Source organism: Sebastes fasciatus, chromosome 1 (genome assembly GCF_043250625.1).
Source record: "Sebastes fasciatus isolate fSebFas1 chromosome 1, fSebFas1.pri, whole genome shotgun sequence".
In the NCBI taxonomy this organism is placed as follows: Eukaryota; Metazoa; Chordata; class Actinopteri; order Perciformes; family Sebastidae; genus Sebastes; species Sebastes fasciatus.
In genome coordinates, this window is record NC_133795.1 from 27,786,105 (window position 1) to 27,807,487 (window position 21,383).

Below are 21,383 nucleotides of genomic sequence, written 5' to 3' on the forward strand. Positions count from 1 at the left end.
GAACATGCAAACTCCTTACACTCTAACCTTAACCATCCACTGCACCACAGTGCCGCCCCCCACCCCGCCCCTTATCTTCAGAATTACTTTTACAAAACAATAGCAGTATGCCACGCAAACGTCCGCAGTTTGGGAAAAATATCACGGTTGGGTTTAAAATAAGTGCAGAAACTAAGTAAAATACATATGGAAACAACGTAACACAAGTACAGAAAACAAGCCACAGACGTCACTAACCCGGTCTCCAGGTTGAAGTCCTGCAGTGTTCAGATAAGATATTAATTGCCAACATCTCCTTTTATTGCCCTTGTGGCAAACATAATTGATGCATGTACTGTAAGACAATACGAAATATTTGGAAATCCTTTTTGACCCAGGCCTGCTCTGCAGTCACCCTCTTGACATTGCGCCACAGCACTGACATGCATGGTAATGGTGATGGAGAGCGTGTACCAACCGACCGAGCGCAACGAGCTGACAGAACCTGTGGACTGTGGAGAGAACCGGGCCGGTGGAACGACTCCAGTGAGGCGCACACATGGGGCCAAGGCCCATCCTTCTCCCTCCTGTCACTATGGCACCTTGCCTGGTAGCCAGCCAGCCAAAAAACATTACTAAAATTCACAACACAAAATTCAAATGGAAAGCACATAATTAAAATTCATTTAGCTAGTGGCACAACTCTTACATCATATATCTTCCTTTAGAGTTCACCTTTTCAAAAAACCCAAACGCCTCAGCCCCAAATTGTTTCCCAGCCAGAGAGAGAGAGAAATGGAGGGAGAGAGAACACAGTGCAGCGGTCCTGAGGGACAGGAAGGCCTGGTATAATTCCTGAATACCAGCCCAGCCCCATGGGGATCCATGACCTGCATCTCTGGCCCGCTGCTCTCTGCCTCCATTGCCTCAGTAGCTGGAGCGTGTTCTGCTCTCAAAATCAGACCGAAATAACAAACACACACACACACACACCATAACTCTACAGCTATTACATTCTAGTGTCAGTGATATATTCTGCAACCTATGTCTAATAAATTATCATACTGACCTATTAATAATAATCTTGTCCCCAGTCATTGCTCCATTTGGTATATCAAGAATTTTTGGTGGGAAATATTACCGTAAACTTTGCTACACAACAGTGTTTAGTGAATTGTCCCCCCCTGGGTTCATCTGTTAAATGTGAGCAGGAGAGTCCTGAGAGACTTGGCTGCCCACAGATCCTGACGGTGTTGAGCTGAGAGAAGGCGGATCCCACAGGGCTAATAAATAAATTCAGAGTGATGAAACTAACTGCAACACCATAATATGCCAACTGTGACACATGCAACGCAAAAAAATCGAACGTACGAACAGTCAAGTCACTGAGAGGCGATGGAAAAGGAGGAGAGATGGGCTGAGATAGACTGTCATCACAGGAATTACATTACATAATACATACATTAAATTTCAAATTCGATTCCATTTATTATTTGTCCGTTTAGTCCCAGACAACCTCACGCAGAGGAATATTCGTCTCTCTAGGCTTTAATGGTAACATCTTATTGTTAGACGACATTTATTTTCATTATCAATTAGTCTGCCATTTATTTTTTTTGATTAATCAGTCAGGAAATTTTCATAACGTCCATGTTAATTTCCCAGAATCAAATTTCCAAATAAAAATTTTGTCGAACACAAAAAAAGTAAATATTCATATTTTAATGGCCTGAGCCCATTAAATTTTGGCATTTATGCTTATGAAACCTGTTACCAGTTAATTTTCTGTCAACTGACTAATCAATTAAAAGGTACAGTGTGAAGGATTTGGTGGCATCTAGTGGTGTGGTTGCAGATTGCAACCAACTGAATACTCCTCCGCTCACTCCTCACTTTCCAAGACTGAGGTAACGTGAGCCGGCGAGTGCAAAACCATGGTAACACTGTACACTTCGCTCAGAGGCCATCCTTACCATAGTAGCACTACTTTATAAGCAACGGAAGTCAGACGGCGACTGGCGGTACCCCGGTTTTGCACTCTGCGGCTCATTACCGCACAGTCTTAACGGAGAACTACTGTACGGTGCCTTCAGGTAACGTAAAAATGTAGATATGAAGGGCTCATTCTAAGCTAACGAAAACACAATTCTTAGTTTCAGGTGATAATCCACTAATGAAAACATGAATATTATATTCCATTTCTGCTAATAGATCCCTCGAAATTTTACACACTGTTCCTTTAAATCGACTAATTGTTTCAGCTCTAGTAAATATTATGATAAATATGCATGATCATCCCCACCCGTTTTCAGGTAAGAGTAAAACAAATTACACACAAAATGCACATTCAGAACATTTCTGTAAAAGCCCTTTCTAAAGACATTCATGGCCGTTTCTTACAGGATGCTGTAAACCAGTCTGACATGCTGAATCAATGTGGGACGTTAATGGTAGTGACTATGTGAGAACACAGACACGATAGAAAAATCTTGAGTGTAAAGGTTGCAGAACGAGAACGAGCTGTGGTTGTCCAAGTTACTGGATCCGTGGACCTGTGATGGATGTGTCATCGTCGGAGTTGCGTGGTAGAGGAGGAATGCTCTACCTCTCCCCGCTGAGGTCCCACTCCCCCACCTTCGTCCCATGTTAGTATCACTGAGGTCTGCCCTGCAGCCTGCCTGCATGTGAAGAGGATTTTGTCACTTTCTATCAATTGGTCCCAATCCCCCACCACACACACATACATACATTCACACACACACACCTCCCCCCGTTTGCAGACACAGTTACATAACGGCACGAGGATTTCTGGGCTAAGGGAGGTTTTTCTCCCCCCTCTTGAGCTGTTACCTTTTTCTCTCTCTTACTTCTTCTTCCTCCCATCCACACACACACACACGAACACACACACACCTCACTTGCCATATGCTTAACACGCACCTTCGGTCACACACACAACACAGACGGTTGTGTAATTCGCTGGGTTCCTGATCCCCCCCCCTCTCTTATATCAGGTTTTTCTACCACATGATTCTGACTGAAGGGAATATACTAGATGCTGGCGGTCTTGATTAGGACTCGACTGCCCCCTGCTGTCTCAGCAGAGAAACACACTTGTCTGGGTCACTGCAGTGCAATTATTTATTTGTCACATTCAGCCTTCCTATTTGCATTTACTGTAACACATTTGTACGTGCAAGAAGCAGCTGTTAAGATTACATATGTTTGTTGTATATTAATGTATTATAGGTGAAAACCTAAACCTCTTGACCAAAAAAATGAAACTGATTTCTCAAGCTCTCAGCAGCACCCACACACATACGGCATCAGTCTTGTGTGTCCCCACCATAAAAACATAAAATTGGCTGCCCTCTGCTGTCTAGTCAATGTCACCACACCTCTCCTGTTAAACTGTACACACAAATGTAACCCCGCTCTAATCATTTGATACAACTTAAACAGAAAATGAGATAGGGACTGGACATACGGTAATGGTGTATGAGCTGTATTGATCTACACTGCGTTGATGCGTCCCCTCTTTGACAGAAAAATGGAATAACAGGGTGAACGATGGCGGAGAAGCCGTGGCATTTAATGGCTCGCTAGATTACAAATCGATGGCTCTTCTGAGAGAGAAAATTTCCAGCCATTTAATGGCATTACAGCAGGAGGACAGATGGGCCAGAAGACAAGGAAAGGTAAGTGGAAGGTTAAAGAGGTTTCCTGGAACCACAGAAAAGTATATAATTTGAACAATTTAGATTTATCATCACAGTTCATTTTTCTGGCAGTTAATGTCAAAGAAACCAAGGCACTCAACTGTTTTGTACCGACTGTCCGCTAACAGATGTTAATCAAAAGGTGACTTTGGAAAATTACTGCCAGTTTCATATTTGGAAGATACATTTAAACATAAAGCTGATTATTTTTTATATAATTTAGTGCTTTAATTATTGTTTTTCAGGATGCTCCTCACTCACTTCCATCCAAAATGTATTTTTAATTTCTGCCCTTTAATTTTCATTGTGCACTGCATTGTAGTGTCGATCAAAATTAAGCTAATTAAGCATTCAAACTGACAACTGGGAGTTTACTTTTCCAATGCGAGCACATGACATAGACACAAACCCTAGATACATGCATCATATACAGCGTGGAATTGAGAGACAGATGTTAGACCACAACTGGGATGTTGGATAAAATGAGGGACCTGGTGCTATAAAAACAAACCAATCGCCTCCAAACCCCCCATCTACCACCACAGATACAACACACAAATACTCTCTCACACACACACACACACACACACACACACTAGTGTTGTCAAAAATATCAAAGTATCATTACATATCAATACTAAATATCTGAAACGGTTTCATTTTCTGCAGTATCGATACACGGGTACCATGTACCGGGTATCGACACACACACACACACACACACACACACACACACACACACACACACACACACACACACACACACACACACACACACACACACACACACACACACACACACACACACACACACACACACACACACACACACACACTGCTATGTATCTTTTAATAAGAATCTAAAATGTTATTCCCTCAATGCTGTGGTATCGCAAATGGCATTGCATATTAATATTTTTCAAGGTATTGTATCGAAGCTAGAAATTCCAGTAACGTGACAACACTAACACACACACACACACACACACACACACACACACACACACGAGAGCATTCGTTAAAGAACATGTGCAGAGATGGTACAGCCAGTCAAGCATTAAAGATTCTCCCATGTTCAAATTCCCAGCCCAGCTTTGACAACGTGGTTGGGAAAGATTCAAGACAAGAGAGTGCCACTATGAATCTCAAGTAGGACAATGCAGAGCACAAAGTGCACCTTCCTAGTTGACCCAAGGTAAAGCAATCTTCATATACGGTATATCATTAAAATCCCATTAAACTGCTATGAACCCTAAGATTTTGACTGATTACCTTATTGTTTATAGCAGCAGCCTATAATTATACTAACTGTTAGGTTTACTCTTTTGTACCAGGAGGTGTGTTTGTTTCTCTACGTGCACAATAAGCAGACTAAATATCATAACACTTCATAGTATAATTACTTTGCAATAACAATCACTACAGACAATGTTACAAAGGTGGCTCAAATTAAACTGAATTCCACAGCTAATTAGCAGTATCTGGCAGTTAGACTTTGATAAGTGTATTTTACAAAGCAACACAAGACAGCTAACAGAGTCACAATAACCTGGGTCTACATCATGGCTGCATGGAGGAAAGAAGTCTGGATAACCATGACAACACATGCCAAACAACACTGCCCTGAAAAAACAGGTAAATTGGTATAGAGTTAACACTAATAAACAAGTAGCAGAGAATGCACTTCCTTTTTCATTCAATGTAGCCCCCTATACATTTACATACATCAAAGATATAGAGAATTTTGCTTTTATCCAAACAGAAACCTCACATCTCAAACCTAATCTCTTTTTTGTGTGTGAACAGATGGCCAACAACAACAAATGCAATGTTTAGTATCACATTTCTCCCTTCATGACAAGGAAAGCTGTGATTACACAGGGCTTTCCGGGGGTTGATAAATAATCCATAAAAATCCTAATCAGGTGGCCGCACTCTTCCCAGGAGTGACTATAAACAGCCACCCCACTATATTAATCCTACAATAGGAGTCATCCACAATGGCCCTTTGTGACTCAATATCTGTGTTCACCATCGAACTGCACCTCCATATCAAAGAGGCTCTCTATTATTTACATGGCATTCATTACAGCACACGGGGCAGAAATGCCTGAATAAACACACAAACAATCCTCCGTCTGGTCAGCCAGCAGACCATTATCATGGGAGCACAATCACTGGCAGCCACGGCTGGATACAGATTTCAGTCGGATTTGGGTGAATAATAATAATAATAATGATATGTTGAAAATAATCCGCAACAAATACACTGTTTAATAATAAGTTTGCTAAAAAATAAAAAATAAAAGTAAATATTTTAGGGCTGTTAAAGTTAACGCGATAATAACGCGTTAATGACAATTTGTTTTAACGCCATTAATTTCTTTAACGCATTAACGCAACATTGTGATTTTTAGGAGGTTGTAGCTGGCTGAGTTTTAAAGCTGAAGAAGATACTGGCAACATATTAAACTAGAAAAAACCTAAAGAATCCATTGGTACCAACCATGTCATACTAGCTTATCATGAGGAAGGTTAAATAATGCTCCAAACTTGCACTAAATTTTGGTGAGGAAAAACTGGTATGGCCATTTTCAAAGGGGTCACACTGACAAAATACCCAATGCTGGTGGCGGATTGCCAAAAGGCTAACTGGAAAGCCAGAGAAAGCCAGCTACTGGCTGTGGCTCCGGAGGAAAAAGAGTAGTTGGGGGCCAACACCCCAGTAAAGGCAGCTGCAGGGGTGGCGGGGAGACGTCCCCAATACGCCACGACCCCCGCCGGGAGATGTACTGGCATAGGGGGCGAAACATCAGTAAATGGCGGTTTCCAGCTGACGACCCTGCACCTGACCTGACCAAATGGCACTGGCGGAGTTGCGACAGGCTGAAATGCCGAAGCAGGAAACAACACCTTACCTGTACAATTACCTGACAGCTGTTGTTGCCTGTTGGGCATGTTATGATTTGAGCATATTTTCAATGCTATACAGTACTTGTGAGAGTTTCTGAACATATTTGTTATTGTTTTGTGTTGTTAATTGATTTCCAATAATAAATATATACATACATTTGCATAAAGCAAGCATATTTGCCCACTCCCATGTTACTTGTATAATCTCCCTTTAAGGTACATTTTGAACAAATAAAAAAATTTACAATTAGTCACATAGTTAATCACGATTAACTATGGACAATCATGCGATTAATCGCGATTAAATATTTTAATTGATTGACAGCCCTTATTTATTTATGACCTGTGTTTAAAGATTTGCATTTTCAGTATAGTATATGGGGCTGAGAGCCACAGGCTGGGGAAGTCAGAAAGTACTGAGAGATGGAGGACAACATTGTTTGGTTTTGTTGATAATGGAAAAGCACAAAAATACAGAATATTGCCAGCTTTATCATTTAATAATCAGACCGGTCTGCTCAGCTCTGTTCTTGCTTTGGTTGAGATGATACCACAACAAACAGAGTAAAACACTGTTTAAATTAGAGTGAAAGACTGTGCATGGGGAATTGCTCCTGTATTGCTGTAATCCATTTGTTCCTTGACACGCACATAGTTCTGTATATAGATTCAGAATACATTTTAGAAATCAACCTATACATACTGGTTGGCAAAGACACTAACACATGTTTTGCTCAGAGATAGAGTAAAAAAATCTTCTCTTGCTGGTGTCATGAGGTCATTAGGCTGTGCTGTTGTTGTGATTATGGGTGTTGTTGTCGCTGTGCTCCCATGCTGTGTCATTGTCTTCTGGACTGTATTTGCTTACAAGGAAACAGAACATCCTGACACAGATTAAACCTCAGCCAAGTCAGCCTCTCTGCTCATGAACCAAACCACTGGGGACAAATTGGGCAACGGTTATTAACGTCAAATGTCTGCGTTTTTAGATCCAAGCCCTTCTGCTACAATAGTTAGTGTACACACACACACACAAACACACAAATGCTCTTACACTAATGTAGAACCTGAAAACTGCAGGAGTCGAGGCATGCAAGGAGTGCATCAGTAATAGTTGGTGTTATAGAAAGAGAACACCCAAATTCACCCAAAATAGTTCAGACATATGGAGGTCTGCTCACTCATTTAAAAACTGCATTTAACTAAGGCAGTTACAGTGAGCACGCCAAAGGATTGAGAGGCATATACTCTTATCTTAAAGCTGCTCTAATCAATATTTGTATATCTGCAATGGATCAAATCACTGCGTATAATGTGTAACCCACATATTATTATTAGGGCTGTCAATCGAATATTTAATCGCATGACTGTCCATAGTTAATCGCAAATTAATTGCACATTTCTTATCTGTTCAAAATGTTCCTTAAAGGGAGATTTGTCAAGTATATAATACTCTTATCAACATGGGAGTGGGCAAATATACTTGCTTTATGCAAATGTATGTATGTATTTATTCCTGGAAATCAATCAACAACACAAAACAATGACAAATATTGTCCAGAAACCCTCACAGGTACTGCATTTAGCATAACAAATATGCTCAGATCATACAACAGGTAGCAACAGCTGTCAGTGTGTCAGTGTGCTGACTTGACTATGACTTGCCCCAAACTGCATGTGATTATCATAGAGTGGTCATGTCTGTAAAGGGGAGACTCGTGGGTACCCATAAAACCCATTTTCATTCACATATCTTGAGGTCAGAGGTCAAGGGACCCCTTTGAAAATGGACATGACAGTTTTTTCTCGCCAAAATTTAGCGTAAGTTTGGAGCGTTATCTAGCCTCCTCCGCAAAAAAGCTAGTATATAGATTATATAGTATATAGCCCGCTACAACCTTAGAAATCACAAGTTGTGTTAATGCGTTAAAGAAATTAGTGTTGGCGTTAACGCGTTAACTTTGACAGCCCTAATTATCAAGTGACTCTGCACTACATCCCTGCTTTACAGCACTCTTTCAGCTCATTGTTTTGGTTTTACAGCTCACAACGTTACTGTTTTGGTTGACGGTCATCGCTCTCATCAGCGTCATTTATTTTGGGGGTTTGTTTTGCAAAAAATCTCTGATAAATCCACTGTATGCCCCATCAGAGAGAAAAAGTTAGCGACTAACTGGTGAACATAGTGGAGCATTTAGCAGCTATAGTGCCAGAGATTTCCCTCAGGAGTTGATGGAGACCTAATAGAGCTAGAGAGAAATTGAATAATGAATTTACATTCATCAGGTGGACAGACAACTTATAATGAATGTTTGCTTACACTCACCATATTAACTTTAGAAAGGTGATACATTTCAATGTGCACTGTCCCTGTCAAATAAACTAATCAAATAAATAATATGACAAGGTTGTGTTTACAAGCTTGCTGTGCTGCATCAGCGGTCAAAAAAGCAATGAATGCAGGTTTGAATAATAATGTTGGAAATATGAGATTTCTGAATGTCATGGAGGATTCAAAGCCTCCCTGCTTTGCCAACTGCAGCATGAGAAACACCCGGACCATTCTGAACCCATCTGCAGCCCATTCCACTGATCTAACGAAGATATATCCCTTTACACCACTGCAAGGTCAAGGGCAGAGAGGCCACTTGGCAGCCAGACGAGGATCTTCCTTCCTGCTGCAGCCAGCCATCATCAACCACATTGGCTGTCTGAGCCGACTGAGCTCACACCTCCCTCTGGATCAATAGAAACAGGATCACAGGTCCAGACCAATGGGGAAGAATTTAGATATTGCTCTGGTACCGCCAGCTAAAATAAGAACAAGACTGAATGGCGGCTTTGGTAGACACTGGGATTATTACTTGGCAGGAAAATGCCAACAAAGGCATAATTATATTGACTCTGAAACTGTCTGCTTCTCTTTGTCTTGTGTGATCGTAAACTGAATATCTTTGCATTTTTTGGACTGCTAGTCACATAAAATGAGTAATATTAATATGTCGCTTCAGTTCTGGGAAATTGTGATGGACATTTTTCACTATAATCTTTAACATTTTACTAACAAAACATTTAATAAAGAAAATACTAACTGATTAATAATGAAAATAGTTGCAGTCCTTATATGCACTTCTATTAAACAATAAAATGTCTATTGCTAACTACATTATTAGCTTCATGCCTATGGTGTACTCATCTGATGTTCATCCATGCTTTATCTTTTTGTTCTATTACAACGACTTCCAGCCGCACAGAACAAAAACACGAGAGAGAGAAAACATCACGACATCCCAGCAAGACATTGATTTCATAATGGTACTTGCTTGATCTGAAGTGTTTTCACCTCATCGCAAGACCACAGCGAGACAACTCTGGTGAAAATGCACTGCGTCACTATGGCAACCAGAAAAGTGGATGCAGAGACGCTAGTCTCCACAAGGATGCCGCTCAGCAAGAGCATAGGAGCGTACTGTATATGAGGGGAAGTCCTTCAATAAAGCGTTCCCCATCTCTTAAGGGGAACATAAGGAGATGGTGAGGTTTGTTCCTACCGACACACACAGACATCTTTTATGTCTAGAGGAATGATTGATACGTAGGCTGGAGCATTCAGAAATGCTGAGGATGCCTTTACTTCACCTGCATGTTAGGAGATGGTGGCATGTTTTTTAACCTCCGAGGCTTTCTGTAGCGATGAAGGGGAGTGCTGGACTGGTAATTAAAAGCTTTCATTCCTCACCTTAGTGGCCGGCTGCTTTAATAGTGGAAATCTGTCAGCACTGCTGGACCTTGGCGAGACAGGAATGATGTCAAGACAAGGGGATGACATCTAAAATATCCAGTGAGTATATACAATAAAGTCTAATCACTGAAAGTAGTTGTGTAACTCCAGAAAAGACCTTTCCTGACAAAAACTATTTGCCTACTATTACTGTAAGAGACTTCACAGCAAAGCACAGAAACTAAGGAGCAGTAAACCTAGAGATGCAATAAAAGCATTTATGGGAATCTAGGGAGCTTGGCCAATTATTCTGAAACGCCATTAGCGTGGCAGCCTTCATGAAATGTATTGATTCATTTGCAGATAAATCTTTATTTGCACTTGACTGGACCTGCACTTTTTCTAATGCTAATCATACGTAATGGTAGCGGCTTCCGTTCCTGGCCTGATGGGAATTTCTGCCACCATTTGTTCTGCACTGCTGCATTCAATTCAGACAATGACTGACGGAAACTTGATTATTTCACTCAGGTGAGTTGGTGACAGGACCGCACCACAACGGCTCTGGATCCCAGGAGACAGGGCTGGGACTACTCAGAGTCGCACTGGAGGAAATTGCTATAACCTAACTGTAGAGATGAATGATGAATGATCAAATTCACCTTGATGGTGAGCACAGGAATTGTCCTGTAGCCAATGCACTAACCTGGGGTACAATTCAATTGTGACACACTCTGCAAGCTATCACCTAATCAAATCTTATGCCAGTACAGTATAACCAAGCTACGCCACAAGGTTGAAACGTATTTGACAATGACGTCTCCCTTTTCTTCACCAGAGAATCAAGTAGTTTCGCTGCTCACATGCAAGTGTTTCAAGTGGCATGTCACAGCATGTGTAGAGGGTGAAATCTTGACTACTTAAATATAAGAAATTATACATAGCACATTTTGTTATTGACAGACGGTACACGCTATGTCCATTCACTATGTTCATTCACTATGTATATTATGTATTTCTATTTATTGTTTTATAATATTTTTGTACACCTGTACCTCTGTATCTGCCCTTTGCTGCTTTGACACCTGAATTTCCCCCTGGGGATTAATAAAGGTTCATCTTATCTTATCTTATCTTATCTCTATCTTATGTCTGACTACTGAGAGGTTATAAGGAACTGCTGCCCTTCAGAGTGACCACTGATGACTTGTGTACTAGTAAAAAATAAATACTAGCATGTATGAAACAGTGGGAGCAAACATACAAAAGTAACACAACATTTGAAAAAACATACTCCCTTTTTGTTTCTCCACATAAACATAGACATGCATGCAACTTCCAATACGTATATTGCACAATGCACCTGTAACAATGCAGTGTTTCAAGTGGCATGTCAAAGCATGTGTAGAGGGTGAAATCTTGACTGCTTAAATATAATAAAGTATAAATAAACCCCATGAATCAGCATATAGGCTACTGTCTGATTACTGAGAGGTTATAAGGAAATGAACTGATGCCCTTCAGAGTGACCACTGATGACTTGTGTAGTCAAAATAAACACTATAGTCTATTTGCATGTATAGCAAACATGCAAAATTAACACAAAAACAAAGAAAAACATACCCTCTTTTTGTCTCTCAACATAAACATAGACTTGAACATGCATGCAACTTCCAATATATTGCACAATGCACCTGTAACAATGCAACCTGTAACAATGCAACCTGTAACAATGCAACCTGTAACAATGCACATATTACAGGTGAAAAGGGGGACATTTGTGCCCTTTGCAGAGCCTCTATGACTGGCCCAGACCGTGCCCTACGTGGCCATTACACATTCAAGTCACACACACACATCAGTCCACAGACAATGTGGAGTCAGGCATCAGGACTGCTAGCTTATACAGCCTGTACGACGTTAGCTACCGAGCAGCGTGGATGAAGTGTGTCTCTCCTACCTTTCAGCACCACCACCACCTCCTCGGTACCGGCACAGTCCTCCTCTCCCTCCGCTCCGCCGCCTCCTCCTCCTCCGCTGGTCGGTGGGTCGTCTCCCTCAAACAGCTGGTTCACCTCCCCCTGGATGTCTGAGGAGCGCCGGGCGCCGTCGCTCTTGGAGACGGTGAACCTCTGGCTCATGGTTGCTGTCGCCGGTGTGAGACAAGCTGACGGCTCTTATTGCCACGGTGACGGACAAAAGACGTGCTCAATAGATATGTGCTCTCGCTTCTCTCGGTATTGTAGTCCACCAAGTTTACCTCCGACTACTCTGACCGGCGCTGAGCAGCCGCTCTCTTTGTCCGGTAATTAGATGTGTAACGTTAACACCGACAGGACCGTTCTCATCAACCGGTGTCTGGTGCTGCCGAGCACCCGGGTCCTAGAGCCGCTGGATCCGGGGCTGATGCGCCGTTTTAAAGGTCCCACATCATGCCCATTTTCAGGTTCATACTTGTGTTTTGTGTTTCTACTAGAACATGTTTACATGCTGTAATGTTAAAAAAAAAGAAGTATTTTCCTCATACTGTCTGCCTGAATATACCTGTATTTACCCTCTGTCTGAAATGCTCCGTTTTAGTGCATTTCAATGGAATTGCAATGGAATTGCAACAGAATTGTGTTGCTAGGCAACAGTTTGGGTCCATGTTTACTTCCTGCCAGCTGATGACATTCACATACACTGCAATAGGAAATAAACTGGGACACATTTAGAATGTTTATGTTTAAAACCGTGTAATGGTCTACATATTGTATATTTGTGACATCACAAATGGACAGAAATCCTAACGGCTTGTTTCAAATGCACAATTTCTGAATACGGGCTGTGTGTATTTCTTTGTATATTGAGTATTTTGATAGTTTCAGTATTTATATAGCACTTAAATCTCCTTTATAATATAAAAGACATGGAAATCTCTCTTTTTACAATATGGGACCTTTAAGGGAAAACGTAAACACACAAAAAACATAACGATTTATTGTACTTAACATGAAAAAAATATTTTGTTAATTTTATATTGTTGTTAATGACAACATTCAAAGTAAACCCAGTCATCTGGCGTTGCTAGGCAACCGCAGAGAAAAGCTAAAGGTCAGTCAACCAGCTGCTGTTGAGTTAGTCATTTATTTATTTATTTATTTATTTGTTTGCAGAAACGCTTTGGATTCATACAGAACAGTGTACTTTCTGCACATTTGTTCATGAGACTGTAGAACACTTATTTTTTTTCTTGTCCTTTCTCAAAGCAATTTTGGACAAATGTAGGCATTCATGGATTACAATACAATAAATCTTATTCTCATATTTATTTTATATGGAAAATCTTCTATTATCACCTAAACTAACTATTACCTCTCTTTTGTAATTAATAAAGCATCATATTGATATAGGCCTATGTAAATGGTAAAACTTAATTATATTATGTCTATTAATTAAATGAAATACTTTGTCAAATAATTGAAAAAAACAAAACAAAAACATGAAAGCCATTAAACCTTTTGTTATAACACATAGAAGTAATTTACCAGGATGTGTGTTGTTAAATATCCTTTAATAAGTGAATGTATTTCTTATAGTTTGCTTCTTCAAAAGTCCCCTGTTATTTTATTATATAATTTTAATTTTTTTATTGTATAGTTTAGTTACTGTTAAAAGTTTGTAATTTTTTATTTTTTTTGCAGAAACGCTTTGGATTCATACGGAACATTGTACTTTCTGCACATTTGTTCATGAGACTGTAAAACACTTTTTTTTTTTCTTGTCATTTCTCACAGCAATTTTGGACAAATGTAGGCATAAATGGATTGAGGATTATTACAATGCATATTATTTCATATTTATTTAATATGGAAAATCTTCTACTCTATCACCTCAACTAACTATCACCATTTCTTCTGTAATCAATTCAGTAATTCTAATGGGAAAGCATCATATCCATATAGGCCTATGTAAATGGAAAAACAGAAAGCTTAATTATATTAATTAAATGAAATACTTTGTCAAATCATTGAAATTAGTAAAAAAAATCAAAAACATGAAAGCCGTTAAACCTTTTGTTATAACATATATGTCATTTTCCCTGGATTTGCATTGTTAAATATCCTTTAATAAGTGAATGTATTTCTCATAGTTTGCTTCTTCAAAAGTCCCCTGTTATTTTATTTTATCATTTTGATTTTATTTATATGTAGTCTTTACTGTTACTCTCTTATTTTTCTCTCATTTTTCATTTCTTTCTTAGATATGTTATATTAAATTGTCAGAATTGTTGTCATTATCCCATTCTTGATTTGTAAGATTAAGGTTATTGAATTAAAAATAAAGAAATAAATACAGAAATAAATCCTGATAAGCAGCAACTGCTGTCAATGCTGGATTACTAACTGGCAGTGGTGGAATGTAAGTAGCCTACTGTACTTAATTAGGATACTATTTTGAAGTAGGCTAGTCTAATTGTACATTAGTTGAGTATTTCCATTTTATGCCACTTTTTCTACTTCTACACTCCCTTTTGGAGGCAAATATTGTATTTTTTTTACTCCACTACTTTTAACTGACAGCTTTAGATACTACTTCAATACAAAATATTAATTAACAAATTAATTATGATCAATTATTATAGATTAAGCTACACTAGCATATCAAATATTTAAAATCAAAATAAAGCTGCACCTTTACCTGCAACGTTTAAGTGATGTACACATCAATGCATCACTAATTATAATCCAGTAATATGATTCTGAAATGAGCCATTCTGCAGAATGAGAACTTTTATGTTTGTTACTTTAAGTATATTTTTATGTCTATACTTTAGTAAAGGTTTGAATGCAGGACTTTTATCTGTAACAGAGTATTTTACACAGTAGTATTGATACTTTTACTTGATATGCTAATTTAATTGAACATTAATCATTAATCAGGGCCTCTTGGCTGATTTTGCCCCGGTGCCACCCTACCAGATTAATCCAGTGGTTGACATCAAAGGAGGTGGTGTTCAGCTTTTGATCGAACATGAAGGAGTAGACCTATCATTAAAAATAAATAATCACAGGATTGCCATTTCATTACACTTGGTTCATTTATTCTATCTGAATCACTGAACAAATCTGATTTAGAAGTGTGGAACAAGGCTATCGTGGTGGACTGCTGCCCAGTGCCACCAGTCTGATTTGCTGGCAAGTTGCGGTCTCTAGGGTAATGAGGGAAGGGCAAGTGTTGCTCTTTCACAGCAGACATTTTGACTTGTCATTGTAGGAAAAGCTCAGGCGTTACTAATAACATTAACAATGGCTCTGCTCTATTCAAGTGTCCCAGTACTGTAAGCCATGACAGTCAGCCAGCAGCATGCACAATGGCAGGACCTTAAAAAGCTTAATACAATGAATCATTCATTAATTTGTGTGTTTTTCCTACTGTGACATGTAAAAATGTCCTCCATGAAAAAGGCCTATCTATTTGTTTTGTGCGGGATCAAACAGTGACCCTCCAATCACTAGCAAGCTTCTTACCAGCAAACGTGACGTGATACGGCTGAAGCACATCATACTTTTGAAATAATCATTACACTGCCAGATTTTACAGTTTTCTGTACACTGTCTTTGTGACAGTGATGCAAGATCACACAGTAGAGTCCAATATTTCACTTGTATTTGTAGACACATCACATATTTGATGTGAATCAGAGGAACACTTTTTCAAACACTTTACACCAAAACTGAGAAGTCAAAATGTGTTTTAGATTTGGGAGCAGGCTGAGTTGCTGCACAGCTGCCTGCAGCGGTAAACAGTTTAATACTGGCTCAGTGTGTGCACCATACTTGTTGCTCCACATTCAACTTTGCTCCTTATAATCAATAATATGTCTTTCTAAACCTTTCTGTCTGCATTGCAAAATTGCAAAACTATGTCACTAATCATTTATTTACTGAAATGGGAAAAAGAAGAGGAAAAGAAAAAGAAGAAAAGAAAATCTATGTAATATTGAATAAACCTTGTCCATTAATTTCGTAGTTATGGCTCATTTTCTGAAGGAGAGAAAATATTGTCTTTGCTGTACAAAAAACCCCACTTTAGAGTACTATTGAAAACCTGAATGAAAGAAAAAGGTTGTTAGGTTTGAGAGTCTATAAAACATTAAATCAAACAGTAATTGACTCCCTTCGAAACAACTTGACATCTGATTGGTGTGAGTGAATATTTATTAAAGCAGTACCCTTGCACATTCACTAAATAGTACCCATCTGTTGCTTAACCCACTCATAGGCCATGTTGCGGTAATAAAAAAAAGTCTCTGAAAGACAGTTGAGTTGCACACTGTACGTGTTCTTCATTCTTTGAAAAATCATGGAATATATTCTCATATTCTCCATGTCAACATCGTCAAGTGGCGGGCAGTTTTCATCATCTGTGAAGGGAGCAAAAAAGAAAATTAGAAAAATAACAGTAGTGTCTACATACATTTTACATAGGGCGTCTGTGGCTCAGAGGGTAGAGCAGGTTGTCCACCAATCGGAAGGTCGGTGGTTCGATCCCCGGCTGCTCCGGGTCACATGTCGATGTGTCCTTGAGCAAGACACTTAACCCCAAATTGCTCCCGGAGGCATAGCCATCGGTGTGTGAATGAGTATTTAGATTAAATCCTGATGGGCAAAGTTGGCACCTTAATAGCCTCTGCCATCAGTGTATGAATGTGTGTGTGAATGGGTGAATACTGACATGTAGTGTAAAGCGCTTTGAGTGGTCGGAAGACTAGAAAAGCGCTATATAAGTCCAAGTCCATTTACCAAGTCCATTTACATAGAATTCTCTCATGTACATGGCAATTAATTACAACCCCTCAATAACTTTTACCATGCCATATATTTCATACTAAATACGGCACTGCAGAGAATATTATAGGTTGGTGCCACTATATACACTCCCTTTGTTTTCATATATTGGCTGTAAAAACTCCTTTTTCCAAGTCTCACCGTGATCTGAGTTTAAGACCTGTGGTTTGGACCAGCCGAGACACTCTGCCTGGGACTCAAACTCCTTCAGCTCAGCAGCGGTGACATTCTCTCTCCTACCTGTTAAAGAGGGGACACATTTGAGATAAAAGCCTTGTGATCATATTCTGTCTTAGAATATCTACAGAATACAGCAGTTTAACCCTCTCACTGAATATATGTTTACAGTACATGCTATTAGGATTTAGTGGCATCTAGTGGTGAGGTTGAAGACTGCAACCGACTGAGTACCCCTCAGCTCACTCCTCCCTTTCCAAACGTGTCAGAGAACTACGGTTTCACTTCATCGCGTAGTTATCATTACACAAATATCTTCCTGCAGTGAGTATTAGTGTTAAGCTACATTTTACTGTATATCACCATTATTGGAAATATGATTACATATTTTCTTATTTTATCCCTCTGTTCTTCTTACTGAAGAGCAAGAAAGAGCTAATGACGTCTTTGTCTTCTCGCTTTACAGCCATGCAGTCAGGACAGCCACTCTGCAGCAACACATCTGGATTACCAGTTGGAGCATCTGTTGGGAACGTAAGAAGAATGTGAATGGTAATAATACATTAAATGGTTACATTAAAACTATAATATCATAATCACATTAACACTACACCCAAATCAGAATGTTTAGGAATACAAATATAATTTTTAAAATGATAAAAGAAATGACATTAGAGAATATAACAAGATTGAAAAATATTACAAAACATAAAGTGCAACAGTTGTATTTCAGTGTCCTACAAATTATTTCAAAGTCTACAAGAGGGCTTAAATGTGTTGGCATTGTGCATTGTTTAGAATTTATTTAATTTTCTATCTTTTATATTATTATTATTATTATTATTATCATTATCATTATTATTATTATTATTATTATTATTATTATTATTATCATTATCATTATTATTATTATTATTATTATTATTATTATTATTATTATTATTATTATTATCATTTTTTTGTGGATGATAATAACACAGAATCCGTTAGAAGTCTGCAGTGTAAAAGTTTAAAATAGTGATTAGAAGAAGCAGAGACAATTAAACACTAGTGCACACAGAATATACACAAAACTCTTACTGTTGCTGTCGACCTCATACAGGTTGTTGTTCTCATACAGAAATTCTTCTGTTTCATTTTCGCAATATCCATACCTGAAAATGTTTTATCAAAGATGTAACAACTGAAACAACAACTGTACAGGACATGGTGATGTTAGATGCATCAGATTCATGCCAACAAATGAACAACCATTACACGATGAAAGACTGCTTACATTTTAAACTTAAACTTGGAACTGTAGAGGTTCGGTGTGCTCATAGAGGTAATGATCACTTCAATACTTGGCCAAAAAACAGAATTCAGTAATGTTGTAGCCCAACAGCTCTCTGTGGCCACGGCAATGATGTACCAACTCCCAGACACCTGAAATAACAAAAGAAGGGATTTTTTTCTTTTTTTGACTTTCTAAATGTTCATGTTGGGTTCAGTTGAGTTTTGCCTAATAAAGCAGTTAGTTAGTTATAAATGAGGAAAGAGACTTACATCTGGACCTTTGTCCACTGGCTTCAGCAGCTTCTCACAGGCCAGCGACGCAGGCTGGCACACTGAGGTGAGACTCAGCACAACAGCAGCAACACACAAAGTCTTCATCATGGCTTCGATGCCTCTTCGTCTCTTTCAGGTCGGTCTTATAGACAGACTCGAGGTATCACGCACCAATTATTTTGGTGCCTTTTCTACCCGCCCCTGTCTGAGTGGATACAACGCCAACTGAACTGAATGTTAACCCCAAATTTTGGCAGTTCCAGTAAACCTTTATGTTTACTTATCAAACAAAGTGCCGTGCAAATAGTGCAGTTAACTGGAGAAAAGGGACAGAGGGTCTGTGAGGGTTGTGTTTCCTGTCTGTTTTGCAGTTTTAAAACTTTCAGAGTCAATTCTTCCACATTTTGTCAAAATCTTGACACCACCACACGGACCAAATTGTCTCACTTTTATGTATTATTATTATTATTATTATTATTATTATTATTATTATTATTATCATCATTACTATTATTTATATTCTCAGGGCTACTGTATTTGGTGGAGCTCAGGCTGATGTATTCCAAACGACTTTAGTGTATAACCTTTTGTAAATTAAAGAAAATGTCTTACCGGTCTGGTGTAGAAAAGCACAGAAGGTTAATCACCATTAGATCCTAGTGCCATGTCAGAAATGATACATAATTAATGAATTTACCCCCGCTAAATGTTAATAAGCCATTAGAGGCAGTTTGTACAGCAGGCCATTGAGTCTGCAGTCGTAAATGTTAATAAATCATTAATAAATGGATTTTGGTCTAGATGTTGTGAAACCTTTTTGAAGAGGGTAAACGGTCCAGTTGTGAAGTCTTCTTGTTGCTAGCTAAGAGGACAGAACAAGTGTCATACTGGAGGAGGATTAATTCAGAGTGTGTGTCTGTGTGTGAGTGTGTTTGTGTTTGTGTTTGTGTGTGTGTGTGTGTGTGTGTTTGTGTGTGTGTGTGTGTGTGTGTGTGTGTGTGTGTGTGTGTGTGTGTGTGTGTGTGTGTGTGTGTGTGTGTGTGTGTGTGTGTGTGTGTGTGTGTGTGTGTGTGTTTGCGTGTGTGGGTGTGTGTGTGTGTTTCCCAGTTAGAACCTCTGGGGTGCTTTGGGAGGTAGGTCAAATGTACTGTTTTCACAGGAAATGTGCAATAGATACAAAAAAAAGACATGTAGATCTTTCATTAAAGTAAAAGTAACAATATAGTATAAAAATATTCCATTACAAGTAAGAGTGACACTAGCACTGTCGCCTCACAGTAAGAGGGTCGCAGGTTCAAACCCGTCTTGGGGCTCTTCTGTGTGGAGTTTGCATGTTCTCCTCATGTTATATATATACAAAATGATAGTAATGTGTTAATGCGAACACATTTTAACGACACTAATTTCTTTAAAGCATTAACGCAACTTGCGATTTTTAGGTTGTAGCGTGCTCAGTATTAAAACTAGAGTGAAGATACTGGCATCATATGAAACCAGAAAAACCTAATGAATCCATTGGTAACAATCATGTCATACTAGCTTGTTGTGAAGGAGGATAAGTAACACTTCAAACTTACACTAAATTTTGGCGAGGAAAAACTGTCATGGCCATTTTCAAAGGGGTCCTTTGACCTCTGACCTCAAGATATGTGAATGAAAATGGGTTCTATGGGTACCAACGAGTCTCCCCTTTACAGACATGCCCACTTTATGATAATCACATGCAGTTTTTGGGGCAAGTCATAGTCAAGTCAACACACTGACACACTGACAGCTGTTGTTGTCTGTTGGGCTGCAGTTTGCCATGTTATGATTTGAGCATATTTGTTATGCTAAATGCAGTACCTGTGAGGGTTTCTGGACAAAATGTGTCATTGTTTTGTGTTGTTAATTGATTTCCAATAATAAATATATACATACGTTTGCATAAAGCAGCATATTTGCCCACTCCCAAGATGATGAGAGTATTAAATACTTGACAAATCTCCCTTTAAGGTACATTTTGAAAACATAAAAAATGTGCAATTAATTTGCGATTAAATATTTGAATCAATTGATATATATATATAGATATATATATATATCTATATATATATAGATATATAGATATATATATATACATATACAATTTACAAATGATAAAAAATCTGTTTGAATGGATACTGTTATCACATTAATTAAAAAATGTTGGTTTCATATTTCGGCACGAAAAAATAATTGATCAATTAAATAAGAAATTGATGATTAAATGAAATAAGGCAGCATGGACTATACAGTATATATATATATATATATAAAAGGGGTCTTACTTAAAACTGCAACTAAATTAAATATATTTAAATATATTTAATTTAGTTTTCATTTATGACAGTAATATTGCTTGAAATAATTGGCTAAATCAAGCATATAGTGAGCTGAGGTAGGTTGGTAGAGAGACAGGTAGTCTCTCTACCAACCTACCTGTCTACCTGTCTACCCTGTCTACCTGTCTGCCCA

General features: G+C 38.7%; 2 protein-coding genes across 6 annotated transcripts in view; both read right to left on the bottom strand.

Moving 5' to 3' along the window:
* slc12a5a (solute carrier family 12 member 5a) overlaps positions 1 to 12,617 on the bottom strand; it is a 173,418-nt gene extending 160,801 nt beyond the window's left edge. For all 4 annotated transcript variants that reach the window (XM_074641068.1, XM_074641058.1, XM_074641053.1 and 1 more), the window contains exon 1: positions 12,293 to 12,617. In XM_074641068.1, the coding sequence (XP_074497169.1) occupies positions 12,293 to 12,473 (181 nt within the window). In that variant the 5' untranslated portion in view covers positions 12,474 to 12,617. The remainder of the gene's footprint in view (positions 1 to 12,292) is intronic.
* A 3,897-nt stretch (positions 12,618 to 16,514) lies between these two features.
* Positions 16,515 to 19,043, bottom strand: LOC141771177 (uncharacterized). 2 transcript variants are annotated; one of them, XM_074641185.1, is made up of 6 exons: positions 18,885 to 19,043; positions 18,616 to 18,764; positions 18,420 to 18,493; positions 17,758 to 17,862; positions 17,304 to 17,402; positions 16,515 to 16,738 (listed from the first exon to the last, which is right to left on the bottom strand). In XM_074641185.1, exons 1-6 carry the CDS (start codon positions 18,993 to 18,995, stop codon positions 16,560 to 16,562), a joined length of 717 nt encoding a protein of 238 aa, XP_074497286.1. In that variant the 5' UTR covers positions 18,996 to 19,043; the 3' UTR covers positions 16,515 to 16,559. The 2 variants fall into 2 exon arrangements, with proteins under 2 accessions (XP_074497286.1, XP_074497294.1); XM_074641193.1 differs by lacking the exon at positions 17,758 to 17,862.
* Positions 19,044 to 21,383: the final 2,340 nt, after the last annotated feature.

Bases quoted from the DNA above. Each gene is read 5' to 3' on its own strand.
- LOC141771177 (XM_074641185.1), bottom strand. From the start codon at position 18,995: ATGATGAAGACTTTGTGTGTTGCTGCTGTTGTGCTGAGTCTCACCTCA. The intron at 18,765-18,884 runs GTAAGTCTCTTT...TTGTTATTTCAG, and splicing joins CAGTGGACAAAGGTCCAGAT to GTGTCTGGGAGTTGGTACAT. The intron at 18,494-18,615 runs GTAAGCAGTCTT...AAACATTTTCAG, and splicing joins TCCAAGTTTAAGTTTAAAAT to GTATGGATATTGCGAAAATG.